The 16142-nt window shown below is 53.0% G+C and overlaps 1 protein-coding gene and 2 non-coding genes across 4 annotated transcripts in view; 1 reads left to right on the top strand and 2 right to left on the bottom strand.

The window, feature by feature from the left end:
* The window catches only part of LRRC75A (leucine rich repeat containing 75A), a 50562-nt gene extending 38750 nt beyond the window's left edge, over positions 1–11812 (top strand). Inside the window, exons 3-4 of one of the 2 annotated variants that reach the window (XM_003262612.4) lie at positions 5546–5661; positions 9698–11812. In XM_003262612.4, coding sequence (XP_003262660.2) covers positions 5546–5661; positions 9698–10238 — 657 coding nt within the window. In that variant the 3' untranslated portion in view covers positions 10239–11812. The remainder of the gene's footprint in view (positions 1–5545; positions 5662–9697) is intronic. The other variant, XM_030800510.1, reaches the window with a different exon arrangement.
* A 705-nt stretch (positions 11813–12517) lies between these two features.
* On the bottom strand, positions 12518–12590 carry LOC115831637. Its single transcript, XR_004027160.1, has one exon. It is a non-coding gene; the product is annotated as a small nucleolar RNA SNORD65 (small nucleolar RNA).
* Positions 12591–13696: 1106 nt separating this feature from the next.
* Positions 13697–13767, bottom strand: LOC115831622. The gene has a single exon (XR_004027146.1). It is a non-coding gene; the product is annotated as a small nucleolar RNA SNORD49 (small nucleolar RNA).
* Positions 13768–16142: the final 2375 nt, after the last annotated feature.

The following is a 16142-nucleotide window of genomic DNA, read 5'->3' as shown; positions in this document are numbered from 1 at the left end:
GTGTCCATACCTATTGTTCCTGTCTAGCCAATGAGGAGTCCCAGGCTCCTCAGTTCTCCCTGGTAGGGGCAGATCCACGTCCCTCCCGAGCCTGGCCCTGTGCGTGGCTGCCCCCTTGTGGCAATGGCAGTGCAGTGATGCCCCCTTGTCCTCTGTTCTCTGTGTGTGTGTGTGTGTGGTGTGTGTGTGTGTGTGTGGTGTGTGTGTGTGTGTGACGGAGTCCCACACCAGTCCCACTCTGGCGCCCAGGCCAGAGTCCAATGGCGTGATCTCGGCTCACTGCAACCTCCACCTCCTGGGTTCAAGCGATTCTCCTGCCGCAGCTTCCCGAGTAGCTGGAACTACAGGCACCTGTGACTACGCCTGGCTAATTTTTGTTATTTTTAGTAGAGACGGGGTTTCACCATATTGGCCAGACTGGTGTCGAACTCCTGACCTTGTGATCCACCCGCCTCGGCCTCCCAAAGTGCTGGGATTACAGGCGTGAACTACCGCGCCCGGCCTCTGTTCTCTTCTTTTAAGGCTCAGCTGCCCAGGCTGAGAGGGTGGACAGGGATTTTGGCCCCAGATTTTGGAAACCCTGGGAAGTGATTGAAGGAGGAGCTGCAGCTGAGGGGCTCCGTTCTAAGCCTTGGAGACTGGCTACATTCTGTCCTGGGGTGGTTCCAGGAGCGATGCTGGGCAGACCACCTGATCCCACCCATGGTCTTTGAACTAGTGCTTCTCCACCTCGGCTGCACTAGGGAATCACCTGGGGACCTTTTAAAAATCCCTGTGTGGCCAGGCGGGGTGGCTCACACCTGTAATCCCAGCACTTTAGGAGGCCGAGGCGGGCAGATCACGAGGTCAGAAGTTCGAGACCAGCCTGGCCAACATAGTGAAACCCCGTCTCTATTAAAATACAAAAAATTAGCGGGGTGTGGTGGCAGGCATCTGTAATCCCAGCTACTTGGGAGGCTGAGGCAGGAGAATCGTTTGAACCTGGGAGATGGAGGTTGCAGTGAGCTGAGACCGTGCCGCTGCACTCCAGCCTGGGCAACAGAGTGAGACTCCATTTCAAAAAAAAAAAAAAATCCCCGTGCCTGAGCCACCCTCCCATCATTGGGGTGGCCCAGGCATCAGTGTTATTTTGTTGTTGTTTGGTTTGGTTTTTTGAGACTAGGTCTCACCCTGTCTGGAGTGCAGAGGTGTGGTCACGGCTCACTGCAGCCTTCACTTTCGGGGCTCAAGAGCCTCCTACCTCAGCCTCCTGGGTAGCTGGGACCGCAGACACATGCCACCATGCTGGGCTTTTTTTTTTTTTTTTTTTTTTTTTCAGAGAGCAGGTCTCACTATATTGCCCAGGGTAGTCTTGAACTCCTGGGCTCAAGTGATCCTCCTGCCTCAGCCTCCCAAAGTGTTGGGATTACAAGAGTGAGTCACAGCACCTGGCCCATCAGTGGACTTTAAAGCTCCCCTGAGATTCCAGGCCGGGCGTGGTGGCTTACGCCTGTAATCCCAGCATTTTGGGAGGCCGAGGCGGGCAGATCACGAGGTCAGGAGATCGAGACCGTCCTGGCTGACACGGTGAAACCCCGCCTCTACTAAAAATAATACAAAAAATTAGCCGGGTGTGTTGGCGGGCGCCTGTAGTCCCAGCTACTGGGGAGGCTGAGGCAGGAGAATGGCGTGAACCCAGGAGGCGGAGCTTGCAGTGAGCCAAGATCGCACCACTACACTTCATCCTGGGTGACAGAGCGAGACTCCGTCTCAAAAAAAAAAGCTCCCCTGAGATTCCAGTATAAAAGATTCCAAGGCAAGGAAGCACAGCTCTAGATGGGCCATCTCCAAGGTCACCTCCTATTCTCCCTTTGTTTTATTTATTTATTTATTTATTTATTTATTTTGCTTTTTGAGATGGAGTCTCACTCTGTCACCCAGGCTAGAGTGCAGTGGTGCGATCTCGGCTCACTGCAAACTCCACCTCCTGGGTTCAAACAATTCTTCTGCCTCAGCCTCCAGAGTAGCTGGGATCACAGGCGCCCACCGCCATGCCCAGCTAATTTTTGTATTTTTAGTAGAGACGGGGTTTTGCCATGTTGGCCAGGCTGATCTCGAACTCCTGACCTCAGGTGATGCATCCACCTTGGCCTCCCAATGTGCTTGGATTACAGGCGTGAGCCACCGTTCCTGGCCCCTATTCTCCCTTTGAGCTCCAAGGTCGGCTTCCACCATGGCCCCTCTCCCTGAACCTGTGCTGGCCAGGGCCTCCTTGCTGAAGATCCAGTGCACTGCCTCTGGGCGGGGGTCTAACCCCATTAGTCACTCTTCTCCTTGGTGTCCAGACTCCGCTCCTCCTGCTGCTCTGACAGAGTCTTCTCTGACTGCTGTGTGTCTGGTGTTCTCTCTCCCTCCTGCTCGGCTCATTCTCTGGCCAGGCGTTTAATCTTACTGATGAATGTGTCCAGCCTGGACCTGTCTTGAGCCCCAGCCCCATGAGTCCAGTGGCATCTGCAGCTGGAGGTCTTGTGAGCCCCTCAACTTACCATGGCCCCACGTGAGCAGGTCACGCCCCTCCTGCCTTCTCACCACTTCTTGTCTTGAGCCCCTTGCCTTCTACTCATGTCCCAAGCCCAGAGCCCAAAGCCTAGACCCTCCTCACCCTCCCTGCCCACACCTTCTCCATCCAGCATATCGGTCAGCCGCGTGGCCTCTGTCCCCTCAGCACCTTCCAATAGCCTGGCCCTGAGTCACCCTCTCCACCTCCTGTCCACCCCGCTTTCCATCTTCCAGTCCGAGGAACAGCCCCCTTCAGGGACTCCCCTGCAGCCCCCATGACCAGCTCCTCCTGCTTCACCCTCCTTGCTTCCCTCCACACAGTCGTGTGGCCAGGCTCAGCAAAAAGCTAAGTCTAGGAACCAAAAGGTGTCAGCTCCAGGGGTGGGGAATGAAGCTGTAAAGGCAGATGCTCACCTGCCCCCACATCTGCAACACACAAGAGTGACACACAGGAGTGACAGGTGTAACACACAGGGGTGATACAGGCGCAAGTGGCAGGTGATACAAGCTTATTCATCAGACAGCCAGGCACCAGGAAGCTGGGGGCAGGGGTGGGGATGGGCTGTGAACTGGAGCCCAGGGGGCTTCTCCAAATCCGCTCTGTTCAGTCTTGGGCCCTCCTTTGCCTCCTGGGTCCCTCCACAGATGCCTCTCTCCTTTGGACATTCAACTCCCATCTTCCCAACTCCTCTCTCGTGCCCCTTCCTCAGAGTCTCCTTCTCTTGCCTTCCCATCAGCCCCAGGCCCATCCCCAGCCCTCTGGGCCTCAGTTTCCCCCACTGCATAATGGGAATAACAAAAGTATCTACTGCCCTAGGGTGCTGTGGGAATTCCATAAACTTCTTGCGTGATGTCTGGTGTGCAGGGCTGACAGTGGCTTGTACCATGGAGGGACCAGATGTGATCAGGCCCCAGGCCTTCACCTGCCCTCATGTCAGTAACACACCCCACGGCCGCCACATCACCAAGCCCTGCCACAGACTGTTTCCTTCTCACTCAAGGATGCCTCACGTTTTCTTTCTCCATCCGAAGTCACTAACCTATCTGTTCTTAAAAGCTGAGCTCAGCCTGGGCGCAGTGGCCCACGCCTGTAATCCCAGCCCTTTGGGAGGCCGACGCGGGTGGATCACTTGAGGTCAGGAGTTCAAGACAGCCTGACCAACATGGTGAAACCCCATCTCTACTAAAAATACAAAAATTAGCTGGGTGTGTTGGCGGGTGCCTGTAATCCCAACTACTCAGGAGGCTGAGGCAGGAGAATCACTCAAACCCAGGAGGCGGAGGTTGCAGTGAGCTGAGATTACGCCATTGCACTCCAGCCTGGGCGACAGAGCAAGACTCTCTCAAAAAATAAATTAAACTAAATTAATTAAATTAAAATAAAGCTGAGCTCAAATCTGAGCCTGGGCAGAAGTAATCTTCCCTCCTTGCCCTGCCAGAATTCTCTGTGCTGGTGCCGCTGTCACAGTATTCACTTAGAGAGCGTGCCTGGAGAGCTCGCTGTGGGTTGGGCTCTATTCAAAGCACTGCACTAGTAGTGACTCATTTAACCCTCACAGAAACTCTTGTGAGGTCTATACTGTAATCCTTTCACAGATGTGGTTTGGAGGCACAGAGAAGTCAAGCAATTGTCCAAGGCCACACAGAACGGGACAAAGCCAGGACTTGAATCCCCACAGTTTGGCCCCAGGTCTTTGCTCTTCACTACTTGTTCAATACGCTGCTTGTCCACTAGCAGAGGGGTGTGGGAATCGTAATGACAAAGCAGCCTATTGAGCACCCACTCCAGGCGCCATGCTGAGCACTGCACGTGCCGGACCTCCCCACACCGAGTCGTTGGCCACATGCGGGTTTGCATCTGAGTCCAGCGCTTGCATCCAAGCCTCAGCACTGGCCCGCTGGCAGGAGCACGCTTTTGGCCCTCACTCCCCGGAGGGACTCATGCCCTCACCCTATCCAGCACGAGTTTGGCTCCGGGGACTGTTGGATTGACTTTCCTGGGGATGTAGTTGGAGTCTGTAGCATCTTTCAGCCGCGTCATTTAACCCAGTGTCTGCCATAACAAAAAATCACAGACCGGTGGTCTAAACAGCAGACAGTTCGTTTCTCACAGCTCTGAAGGCCAGAAGTCCAAGGCTGGCTAGTGGGTTTCCTTCTGAGGCTCTCTCTTAGGTCTGTCGGTCCCTCCTCCTCCTGTGTCCTCAAGTGGTCATTCCTCTGCATGTCTGTGTCTTCATTTCTTCTTCTTAGGACACCAGTCATACAGGATTAGGGCCTACTCCTCTGACCTCATTTTACCTTAGTCACCTCTTTAAAGGCCTTGTCTCCAAATACAGCTGCATTCCAAGGTACTAGGGGTTAGGACATCAACATGTGATTGTCAGCAGGATACAATTCAGCCCATGACACCCAGGGTTTCAAACTCAAATGCCAACGGACCCGACAGGAACGCATGTGAATGAACTGGGCTGGGAAAGACTTGGCCTCCTCATTCATTTGTTCTCACTTTTGAGGGAGACACAGGTAAAAATATCTCACTTTCCTCTTCACTGTGTGAAATACAAGGACACGAACATTTGTTCGTGGCCATATCCTAGCTTCCTAGAACAAGTGCCTGGCTCCAAGTAAGTGCTTAATAAATCTGCTGAGCAAGAGAATGCACAGAGCGGCCTTGGACATTGGGGTGTGGCGGGGATCATGGTGAGTCTTGGCCAGGGGGTCAGCAGGCACTTGGCTCCAGCCAACTGTTGTCCAATCTCCTGGAATCCAGACTCATATAAATCTGTTTTTCAATGCTAGCAACTAATTCACAAAAACTAAAACCATCCTGCAGACCTGTTTGCAGCCACTGCAACTGCCTAGGGCGCCCACCCTAGGCCAGCAGAGCAGGGCCTCCCCCAGCTCAGCCTGGGGGAGCTGGGCTCTTACCCGGGAGACAGGAAGCCTGGGGGCTGAGACTGGTGCACCCAGCCACTCAGGGCCCTACCACTCATGGTTGCCTCTGCAGGAAGGCGATGCTCTGGGCGCCATGGAGAAGCTGTGCCGGCAGCTGACATACCACCTCAGCCCCCACTCCCAGTGGAGGCGGCACCGGGGGCTGGTGAAAAGGAAGCCACAGGCCTGGTGAGTTACAGTCCCCCGGGCAGGTCTATGCCAGGCTGAGTATGTGATACAGGGCGCCCCTCCCAGGGATGTAGGGAAGGGAAGGGCGGGAGTCATGGGGGGTGGTCACAGAAGCTGCGTGAAGGAGGTAAGATGGAAGGAGGATTCCAGAGTGGGGAAACAGCTAGAGGGGGACCCTGGTCTGGTGGGTGGGAGCTGGGGAGTATGGGCCTACTGAGATGGCATGGGTGGAAGATGTGAGAAATTTCTAATTCCTGGTGTGCTAAAGTGGGCACTCCCAGACAAGCACAGTGTTTGGCTCATGCCTGTAATCCCAGCACTTTGGGAGGCTGAGGCAGGTGGATCACTTGAGGTCAGGAGTTCGAGACCAGCCTGACCAACATGGCGAAACTCTGTAAAAATACAAAAATTAGCCAGGCGTGGTGGCGCACACCTGTAATCCTAGTTTCTTAGGAGGCTGAGGCAGGAGAATCACTTGAACCAGGGAGGTGGAGGTTGCAGTGAGCAGAGACGGCACCACTGCACTCCAGCCTGGGCAACAGAGCACTCCCTACTAAACTCCTCAGTTATCTCAGATGTCCCCAAGGGGACCCAGACCCCAGCCCTGTCCCTGGTCCATACAGCAACAAGGAGGTTCAGAGTCATTGGTAGGGGTTGAGGGGCATGTAGGACACAGAACCTGTGGGCTGTGATAACACCGTAGGAAGCAAGTAGAGGGGAGCCTGGAAGGAAGGCTTCCTGGAGAAGGAAGCACACCTGTCTTTTTGCAAATGCTAGCTGAGTGGTGTGCCCTCACAAAGACGCTGGCGAGGCCTTGGTGCTGCTGCTAGCTCATCCCTGCAGGTCCCTGCAGGCTGGGGAAGGAAGGGCTGTCCCCCTCCCTCTTGGAGAAGAAAGATCTCTGGTACCTCCTTCTATTCTGGACCCGCCCCCCACCCCCACCCACAACCAGGAGATGGATCCTGGAGAGGTGCATTCCCAGGTGGATGAACAGTATAAGGCTGTCATGGTGCTGGCTACGGGAGGGGCTCCACCTGGGTAAAGGGGACATATATGGGCATACAGCAAGACAGGGGGCCCTTGGAACCTGGAATGCCATGAGACTGAGCTGGTTCTTTAGCAATGGAAAGCTGGTAGTTTGAGCTCTGCTGGAACCTAAAGGCCTCTCCTGGTTCCCCACACACACGCATGCTCAGTCCATTCTTCATTCGGAAGCCATGTCATGAGGTCTCATTCCCCTCGGGTGGAATCTCATGGCACCTGAATGAAATCCAAGCATGGGCCTCTGATTTGCTCTCCTCACCCCCTGGTCTCACCTCTCCTGCTCTCCTGCCCCAGCCACACTGGCCTTCCTGCTGGTTCACAGACACACCAGGCCCTTTCCAGCCTCGGGACCTTTGTGCCCTCTGCTGGAACTTTCACCAAACTTTTTTGATGGCCCATGCTTGCTTTTTCATGTGTCAGTTCACACACTACCTTCTCCTGAGTAGCCAGAGCCCCACGCTACTGTATCGCCCCACACTCACAGGGTTTTGTGTGTGGTCTGTCTCCCCCTAGTAGAGGAAGAACAGGGATTTTGTCCATCCTGTTCACCACTGTGACCCTAGTGTCTAGGATACTGCCTGGCACACAGGTGAGTTTAACAAATGTTTGTTAAAAGAACAAATGGGCCGGGCACGGTGGCTCACACCTGTAATCCCAGCACTTTGGGAGGCCGAGATGGGCGGATCACCTGAAGTAGGAAGTTCAAGACCAGCCTGGCCAACATAGTGAAACCCTTTCTCTACTAAAAATAAAAAAATTAGCTGGGCATAATGTTGCACGCCTATAATCCCAGCTACTCAGGAGGCTGAGGCAGGAGAATCACTTGAACCTGGGAGGCAGAAGTTGCAGTGAGCCAAGATCACGCCACTGCACTCCAGCCTCGGCAACAGAGTGAGACTCTGTCTCCAAGAAACAAAAAGGAACAAATTAGGGAGGAGATATCACTGTTGTCAATTGACTGGTTAGGATCGCCCAACTGGTAAGTGGTGGGGCTGAATTCAAACCCAGCTTAGGCTGTTCACCACCACACTGCTTCCCTAGTGGAATGGATCTTTATTAATGACATTGACAATAGCACCAAAAGTTAAATCAAGCTGCACAGATGGCTGGCAGCATTCCAAGCATTTAAATGTCACACCTAGAGAGTTTTACTTTCCAACTCCCTGGGGCTGGACCCCAGTCAGAGTCAAAATGAACAAACTGTGGACAGCCTCCCAGCTTAGATCTGAAGGACAAATGTACCCTGTGTTGCCAGGAAGTACAAGCCATGACCCTTGAGCTGCTGACAGTAGCATATGCTCTTGGAGCAGGCTGGGAGCCCCCTCCACCTCCCTGCCCTTCCCAGCACACTTAGAAATGCAGAAAATGGGGCCAGGCGCGGTGGCTCACGCCTATAATCCCAGCACTTTGGGAGGTAGAGGTGGGCTGATCATGAAGTCAGGAGATCGAGACTATCCTGGCTAACACAGTGAAACCCTATCTCTACTAAAAATACAAAAAATTAGCTGGGCGTGGGGGCACGCGCCTGTAGTCCCAGCTACTCGGGAGGCTGAGGCAAGAGAATCACTTGAACCTGGGAGGCGGAGATTGCAGTGAGCCGAAATGGCACCACTGCACTCCAGCCTGGGTGACAGAGCAAGACTCTGTCTCAAAAAAAAAGGCAGAAAATGGCCAGGCGTGTTGGCTCACGCCTGTAATCCCAACACTCTGGGAGGCCGAGATGGGTGGATTACCTGAGGTCAGGAGTTCCAGACCAGTCTGGCCAACATGGTGAAACCCCGTCTCTACTAAAAATACAAAAATTAGCCAGGCGTAGTGGCAGACACCTATAATCCCAGCTACTCAGGAAGCTGAGGCAGGAGAATCGCTTGAGCCCGGGAGGCAGAGGGTGCAGTGAACCACGATCGTGCCATAGCCGGGCGTGGTGGCTCAGGCCTGTAATCCCAGCACTTTGGGAGGCCGAGGCAGGCGGATCACGAGGTCAGGAGATCGAGACCATCCTGGCTAACACAGTGAAACCCCATCTCTACTAAAAATACAAAAAAATTAGCTAGGCGGGGTGGCGGGCACCTGTAGTCTCGGCTACTCGAGAGGCTGCGGCAGGAAAATGTCATGAACCCGGGAGGCGGAGCTTGCAGTGAGTCGAGATCACACCACTGCACTCCAGCCTGGGTGACAGAGCGAGACTCCGTCTCAAAAAAAAAAAAAAAGATCGTGCTATTGTACTCCAGCCTGGGCGACAGAGCGAGACTGTCTCCAAAAAAGAAAAAAATGCGGAAAATGAACATCTCACGACTGCACCTGGGCTTTGGAGCCAGCAAACAGACGGCGGGGGTGGGGTAGGTGTGCAGGGAAGGGCACACTCACCATCAGCTTGAACTGCCCGGGCTCTGTCCCAACAGCAAGCAGGAGAAGCAAGGAGCAAGGCACTCAGCCTCCAGGAGTCAGCAGCTGCCACCAGGCTGAGAGCCCCTTAGCCCTGCCCTGCCTGCTATCTTACAGGCTCCCCCTAGGGAATCCTTCTCTGGTGGGGAAGATGGTCTTGAAAGAGGGGACTCAGAGATCCTCTGTGCCATTCAGGGGGGCTGAGCTGCCACCCAAGGGCGGTAGAAGTGGGAAGCTGAGTCCAAGTGATTAATACACCAGCAAATGTTTATTCATCACTTACCTACTATACAAGGCACTATTTTGCACTTATGAACTTCTTTCATATAACAGCCCAATGGTACTCTTAACTCAATTTTTCTGGTAAATAAGGGCAGCCACATACCTCAGGCTATGGCCAGCCGGGCCCTGACAGCTGAGATGTGCGCAGTGTCAAGGGACTGAGGTCCCTGGTTGCGCCCACCTCTGCACTTGTGGTGTCCAACCTCCAAGTATTTCGTAAAAGCGGTCCCTAGTGTCGGAGAGCCGAGCAGAGGCTGGCACTGCAGCTTCTGGGGGAAAGGCCTGCCCCATGTGCCTGAGCCTTGCTTGTCCCTTTTCCCTTCAGCCTCAAGGCTGTCCTGGCCGGGAGCCCCCCAGACAACACAGTGGACCTGTCGGGCATCCCACTGACCTCCCGAGACCTGGAGCGGGTGACCAGCTACCTACAGCGCTGTGGGGAGCAGGTAGACAGCGTGGAGCTGGGCTTCACAGGCCTCACGGATGACATGGTCCTGCAGCTGCTGCCGGCACTCAGCACCCTGCCCCGCCTCACCACACTGGCACTCAATGGCAACCGGCTGACCCGGGCCGTGCTGCGCGACCTCACTGACATCCTTAAGGATCCCAGCAAGTTCCCCAATGTCACGTGGATTGACCTGGGCAACAACGTGGACATCTTCTCCTTGCCCCAGCCCTTCCTGCTCAGCTTGCGCAAGCGCTCCCCAAAGCAGGGCCACCTACCCACCATCCTGGAGCTGGGTGAGGGCCCGGGCAGTGGGGAGGAGGTCCGGGAAGGGACAGTAGGCCAGGACCCTGGAGGGGGCCCTGTGGCACCTGCTGAAGACCACCATGAGGGCAAGGAGACTGTAGCTGCAGCTCAGACGTGACATGGAAGTGAAGGGCCTCACTTCCTTATGGGGTAGAATGGGCAAAGCAGGCAGGGGAGGGCGCTTCTCCTATCAGGTGGGTTAAGGATATTGCCAAAAATTGGCCTGGGCCACCCACCTACAGAAAGGCAAACCATAGCATCTGGGGAAGGGGATTTGTGTTAAAACTTCCCGTTGGTTCTCTCCATCTGCCCCCTATCCCATTATCTGCCATTTGGCTCGTCATCCCAGGACCCAGAGAACCCTCTCAGCTCAGCCCATGGCCTTCCCCAAAGACTTGTGGAAATGGGCACATGGCTGGAGGTACTGGAAGCCCGAGCCATTGTAAACACCAAGAGCTTTCCCCCAGAAAAAGAATACAGTAGGGCCCCTACATGCATTGCATTACATTTTTCATTTAGGGAAACAAGCTCCAACCAGATGAATGTGTCCCCACTCAAGGGAGGTGGGAATCTTTCTGTAACTCAAGAACCTGGGGGAAGGGGTTGGTTGCCAGAGACCCCAGTTCCATCTATGCTAGGGGTGGACTGAACGTGGTCTACCTCCTTATGGAGATCCAGCCCTATTTCTGAGGCCCACCTTGTGATTCTAGGCATCTACCCATAGGAGCAGCTATCACTATGCCCTTTGACATTTAGAGCAGCCTACGATGCCATGTGGCAGTGCTCAGGACATGGTGCCCATGCATACAGGCATAAAGTCCCGTTCAGAAATCCCGTATCCACCTTCCCTACCCACTGCTGGCTGAAAAACTACCAGACTTCTGTGTGGGCTCTGATGTCCTTAGCATGAAGGCCAAGTGACAGAACTGGCTTCCTTCTTATCACTTGCCAGTATGACTTCACTGACCTAGACAGGCCGTAAGAACTCTTTCCCCATAACTCTTAATCCACCAACGCATTCCAGAAAACCGACTGCAGAAGGTGGCCTTTAAAACCTTAAAAACCTAGGACCACGAAGGAGTCCAATCCCTTGGCAGATCCAACAAGATGGCTGGGGAGAGGGAGAAACTAGGGGCTCCCAAAGGAGCCTAACTTAGCAAAGGTTCTCATCTTACACCCTCCCCTTACCCAAATGCTCTCCTAGTGAAAGGGCCCTACCAGTTAAGGAATCTCTTCTAAATAACAGGCAACCCCTAGATCCAAGTAGTTCAGTCCAGGGAGACGGGGAGCCAATCACTCTTGAACCTTGTGGGCAAACAGTATGGGGGAGGACCCTCTGACAGGCCTTGATAGGCAAGATTCCAACACAGGAAGACAGCAAGATGGGGCCTAGAGTATGGGGCCCTGCATGCTGTTAAGGTTGTGGTTAGGAATGGTGCAATGCTGCAGGAGCTGGGACAAAGCTACACCAAGGAACAGAGCACAGAGCAGCAGGGGCCGATTGAGGAGGCCTTAAATGCTTTGAATTTTTGCCTTCAGTCTAAAGCTGTAGAATAGGGGGTTAAGAGTTTAGGCTGACCACAGGGAAGTTTACAAGCTAGAGTGAATATCTGGAACTGCTAGTATCTGACAATAGTAGGCGAAGTTTACTTTTTCTTCAAATACACATTTTCAAGAATTGACACCCAAGACCATCCTTTATTGTAGTATTAGTTCATGGTAACTGCATGAAAAAACATTTCAGGAGGAATTTACAATTTCCAGCTTAAAGAACTTGCCCACCAACATAACCAATTATGCAAGTCAATTCATTAAAAGGTACAGAACCTCCTGTTGGGCAGGATGGCAAGGGACAAAGCTACAACTTGGCCTGTGCCTTTGGAAGCTGAGGCAGGAGGACCATCTGAGCCCAGGGGCTTGAGACCAGCCTGGGCAACATAGTGAATCCATCTCAACAACAACAAAAAATTTTAGCCAGGTGTGCTGTGAGCTGTAGTCCCAGCTACAAGGCGGGAGGATTGCTTAGGCCTGGGTGATTGAGGCTGCAATGAGCTGTGATTGTGCCACCACACTCCAGCCTGGGGAACACAGCAAGACTGTCTCAAAAAAAAAAAAAAAACCCCAAAAAAACTCAAGAATGTAATGAATGATACCCAATGTGCCTTTTCTAGAAAAAGTTGCCAAATATATCTCTTGGATCTGCTGAGCATGTCCTCTGATACACAAGGCAAGCATGTTTCTACACCCAATGTTGATGCTGGTTAGTTTTCATAATCCAAACTGATGGCAGCTACTGGTCCTTGGGACTGCATTCTCTGGGAATATAACCTGCAAAGAAACTACATTTCAATCTCACTTTCTGCACCAACTGTCAGTCAATCACAGGGTAAGAGATATCTTCAGAAAACTGTAGGTTCACCACTACACAATCTGCCGGTAATTCCAGCTATTTTGGGTGATTTCATCATTTGATATCTTTTTTTTCAAGCGAGTTTTAACAAGATCAGCTGTTTATTCATTCCACTCTGGGGCTGGATCACTGGCCAGCTCAAGGCTTACCTTCTCCTGGGCTGAGATGCTGCTGCCAGCTCTGAAACGGCACTTTGTTCTCAAAACCTGGGGGAATGGAGAAAAGCATACATCTTAGAGACTGCAGATGCAGAGCAGGAGAGGCATTTCTGATGACAGTGTCAATCAATGACTTTACAAATTTAAGTCCATCCTGACAAAAGCCCCTTAAGACCTTATTAGAGGTAATTTTTCTAAGTTTTGGTAAATTATTGAGGACTACAAATCTTAATTAGCTTCTCAGGGGGTTGTAATTTTTTTTTTTTTTTTTTTGGAGATGGAGTCTCGCTGTTGCCCAGGCAGGAGTACAGTGGCACGATCTCAACTCACTACAACCTCCGCCTTCCGGGTTCAAGCGATTCTCCTGGCTCAGCACCCCAAGTAGCTGAGATTACAAGTACGTGCCACCACACCCGGCTAATTTTTGTATTTTTGGTAGAGATGGGGTTTCACCATGTTGGCCAGCCAGGCTGGTCTTGAACTCCTGACCTCAGGTGATCCACCCACCTCAGCCTCCCAAAGTGCTGGGATTACAGGCCACCGTGCCCAGCCTCAGGGGAGTTGTAATCTCCATTTCAGTCACATCAATTTAAACTTCATACTTTTCCTTTTCACATCTGAGGAAAACTACATCTCAGCAGACAGGTAATTTGCCCAAGACTAAACAGCCAAGAGGTAAATAGAGTAGCCCCTCTTTCTAGCTAATCCACCCTGGCTCCACTGCCACCGGAAACTAAAATCAGTATCTCTGGGATAGGCTACACTGTTACAAGGTATTAGGTTAACTAAATCCAATTGCCAATATTCGACCTGACAGCTAGGCGTGGTAAGCCACTAGCCTCCCCATAGAGCAGGGCTTACCTCATGGCAGGCTCCTGGCTCCAATACTCAGCTGCCAAACATGCTGCTGATTCTTCACGAATTTGCAACCTAGGTGAATATAGCAATTAGGTCACCGTTCAGACAAGTTTACTCCTGGGAACCAGCAAGTGGTGAAGACTTGACTGCAATCAGACAGGAGTAGTCTTCGTCAGTTATCGCTTCTGACGGCACTTCCTATTACAAGTATCATCAGGACAGTCGAATAAGTCTTCCAGTAATACTGTTACAATCTTACCGACGTACACCGCCCTCGGGGTACCCTAAACTGCAAGTAGACCCCAACTTACCCAGTTCTATCGGGTTTGCAAACTCCCCACGGTGGGCCGGGGAACCGGGTCCCGGCCTTCGCAGACTCCAGGCTCTGGCAGATTTGGCCCTACCATAAAAGAGTGATCCATGAGCCTCAGCCACGGCAGCCGGATTCGGCCCCGCGCTGCCCTGCCAGGATATCCAACACAGGGCCGCAGCGCCCGCCGCGAAAGCCACGCGGGCCTAGGAGCCGGGGAGCCACGCCATCTCAACAGCTGCCCTCCGCCCTCTAGCCAGGCTTCCCGGGAACATCTCCCCAGAGACCACAGAAGCTCGAGCTCTTTATTTGCTCTTGCCCCCAGCTACTACTCCCAGATTCCTAGAGAGCCTACCTCCATAACAACGGGAATGAAAAGGTCACACCTTCTGAGCTCCAGGCCCTTAAGGAGTCGGAATATCCCATTCCTCACAAAAGGAGGGGGACGCTGGCAAAGACTCATGGGAACTTTCCGCCAAGTAACGATGTAGACCGGCGCGCTACCCGGGACTCCACCTCCTATTGAGTCTATGGTCTCTTCCACAGCCCCGGGAATTCTGGGTCACAACACGCGCGGCGAGTTCTAGGGCGCCTGCGCGAGGGCCGGAACGCGCGTTTGGGGCCCACCTCCGCCACTCCTTAGCTGGGTGGTCTTGGGCCAATTACTCATTCTCTGTGAGCTTCCGATTGGTCATCTAGAAAACGGAGACACCAGCGCCCGAGATGACACACGTGAAACCCTGTAGAGCCGTGGCACAGGGCAACCATTCATCCTAGTAGCTCCTCCTGAATCTGTTGAGCGTCGCCAAATACTCTCCCCACAACTATTTCACCACATCCACGGGGCTTCTCAAACCCCTGCGCACTGGCCACCCTCATTACTCCTTTAGCACGATCTTTAGGGAACGAGCTGATGTCTTATCTGGATCCACGTCCATCCTCTGCTTGCCTCTGGGGTAAAGCCCCGGGGTAAACCTCCTTCCTCTCCTCATTCCTTGGGGCCCCCTCCACCTATGCGCCTGCCTCACCTTCCACGGAAAACTCTCTGTACTGTGGCTTTCCTTTCAGCCTATGAACATGCTCAGCTCTCTCCTTGAAAAATAATCCATGCAACCACGTTTTGCACACACACGTTATACCAAGGGAAAGAAATTCAATTTTGACTGCAAAAAACTGGGAAGACAATCATAAGACCTTTTGAGCTGGCCTCAGAAATAAGTGTAGGGTTTTTGTTGTTGTTGTTGTTCGTTTTCGTGTTTTTTTGAGACAGAATTTCGCTCCTGTTGCCCAGGCTGGAGTGCAATGGCGCGAGCTCCGCTCACCGCAACCTCTGCCTCCCGGGTTCAAGCGATTCTTCTGCCTCAGCCTCCCGAGTAGCTGGGATTACAGGCATGTGCCACCATGCCCGGCTAATTTTGTATTTTTAGTAGAGACGGGGTTTCTCCATGTTGGTCAGGCTGGTCTCGAACTCCTGAACTCAGGTGATCCACCCGCCTGGGCCTCCCAGAGTGCTGGGATTACAGGTGCCCAGCAAGTGTAGGGTTTTATTTTATTATTATTTTTTATTACTATACTTTAAGTTCAAGGGTACATGTGCACAACGTGCAGGTTTGTTACATATGTATACATGTGCCATGTTGGTATGCTGCACCCATTAACTCATCATTTACATTAGGTATATCTCCTAATGCTATCCCTCCCCCCACCCCCAAGTGTAGGGTTTTAATGGAGAAGGGGGGCTTCCAGCAAGAGCCAGGTCAAGGGATCAAGCTCGAGGTTTCTCGGCCTTCATGAATTTGGGGAGAGCGCTAAGGAGGGAGGGTCAACAGAGGTGGAGGGGAGGAGGTGTCTGGAACTGCTTGGGCAAAACCGTGGGGGTCTCGGGATGCCAGCTAGGGCATTCTGTGGGTACTGGGAAGCCTTTCAGGCCTTCAGAGCACAAAGAGGACATGTTTGTCTTATGTCTTAGGAAGGCCCTCTGGCTGCCCTGCAGAGAATGGCTTGGGAGGGGTAAGAATTGAGCAAGAAGCCCAGTAGGAAGAGAAAGCAAGAGAGGTGGCTTTAACGGGTTTTCCCAGGTGCCTGCCCAAAAGCAGGGTGCGTGTGGAAAGCAAAGGGTGTCATGGTGGAGAGAGGAGAGGTGGCTGTTTGCCCATGTCCGTCACCATATATCTGCCACAACAATGGGCACAGCACCTCAGCCAGCTGCCTGTACCCAGGAAGAGGACAGTCCCCAGACTTGGGGATGTGGGGGTGAGGGTGGGGACACAGCAGCTGAGGGTCTCT

This window comes from Nomascus leucogenys, chromosome 19, assembly GCF_006542625.1.
Source record: "Nomascus leucogenys isolate Asia chromosome 19, Asia_NLE_v1, whole genome shotgun sequence".
In the NCBI taxonomy this organism is placed as follows: Eukaryota; Metazoa; Chordata; class Mammalia; order Primates; family Hylobatidae; genus Nomascus; species Nomascus leucogenys.
Note: the sequence above shows the minus strand (reverse complement) of the source record. Positions and strands in the feature narration are given on the sequence as shown.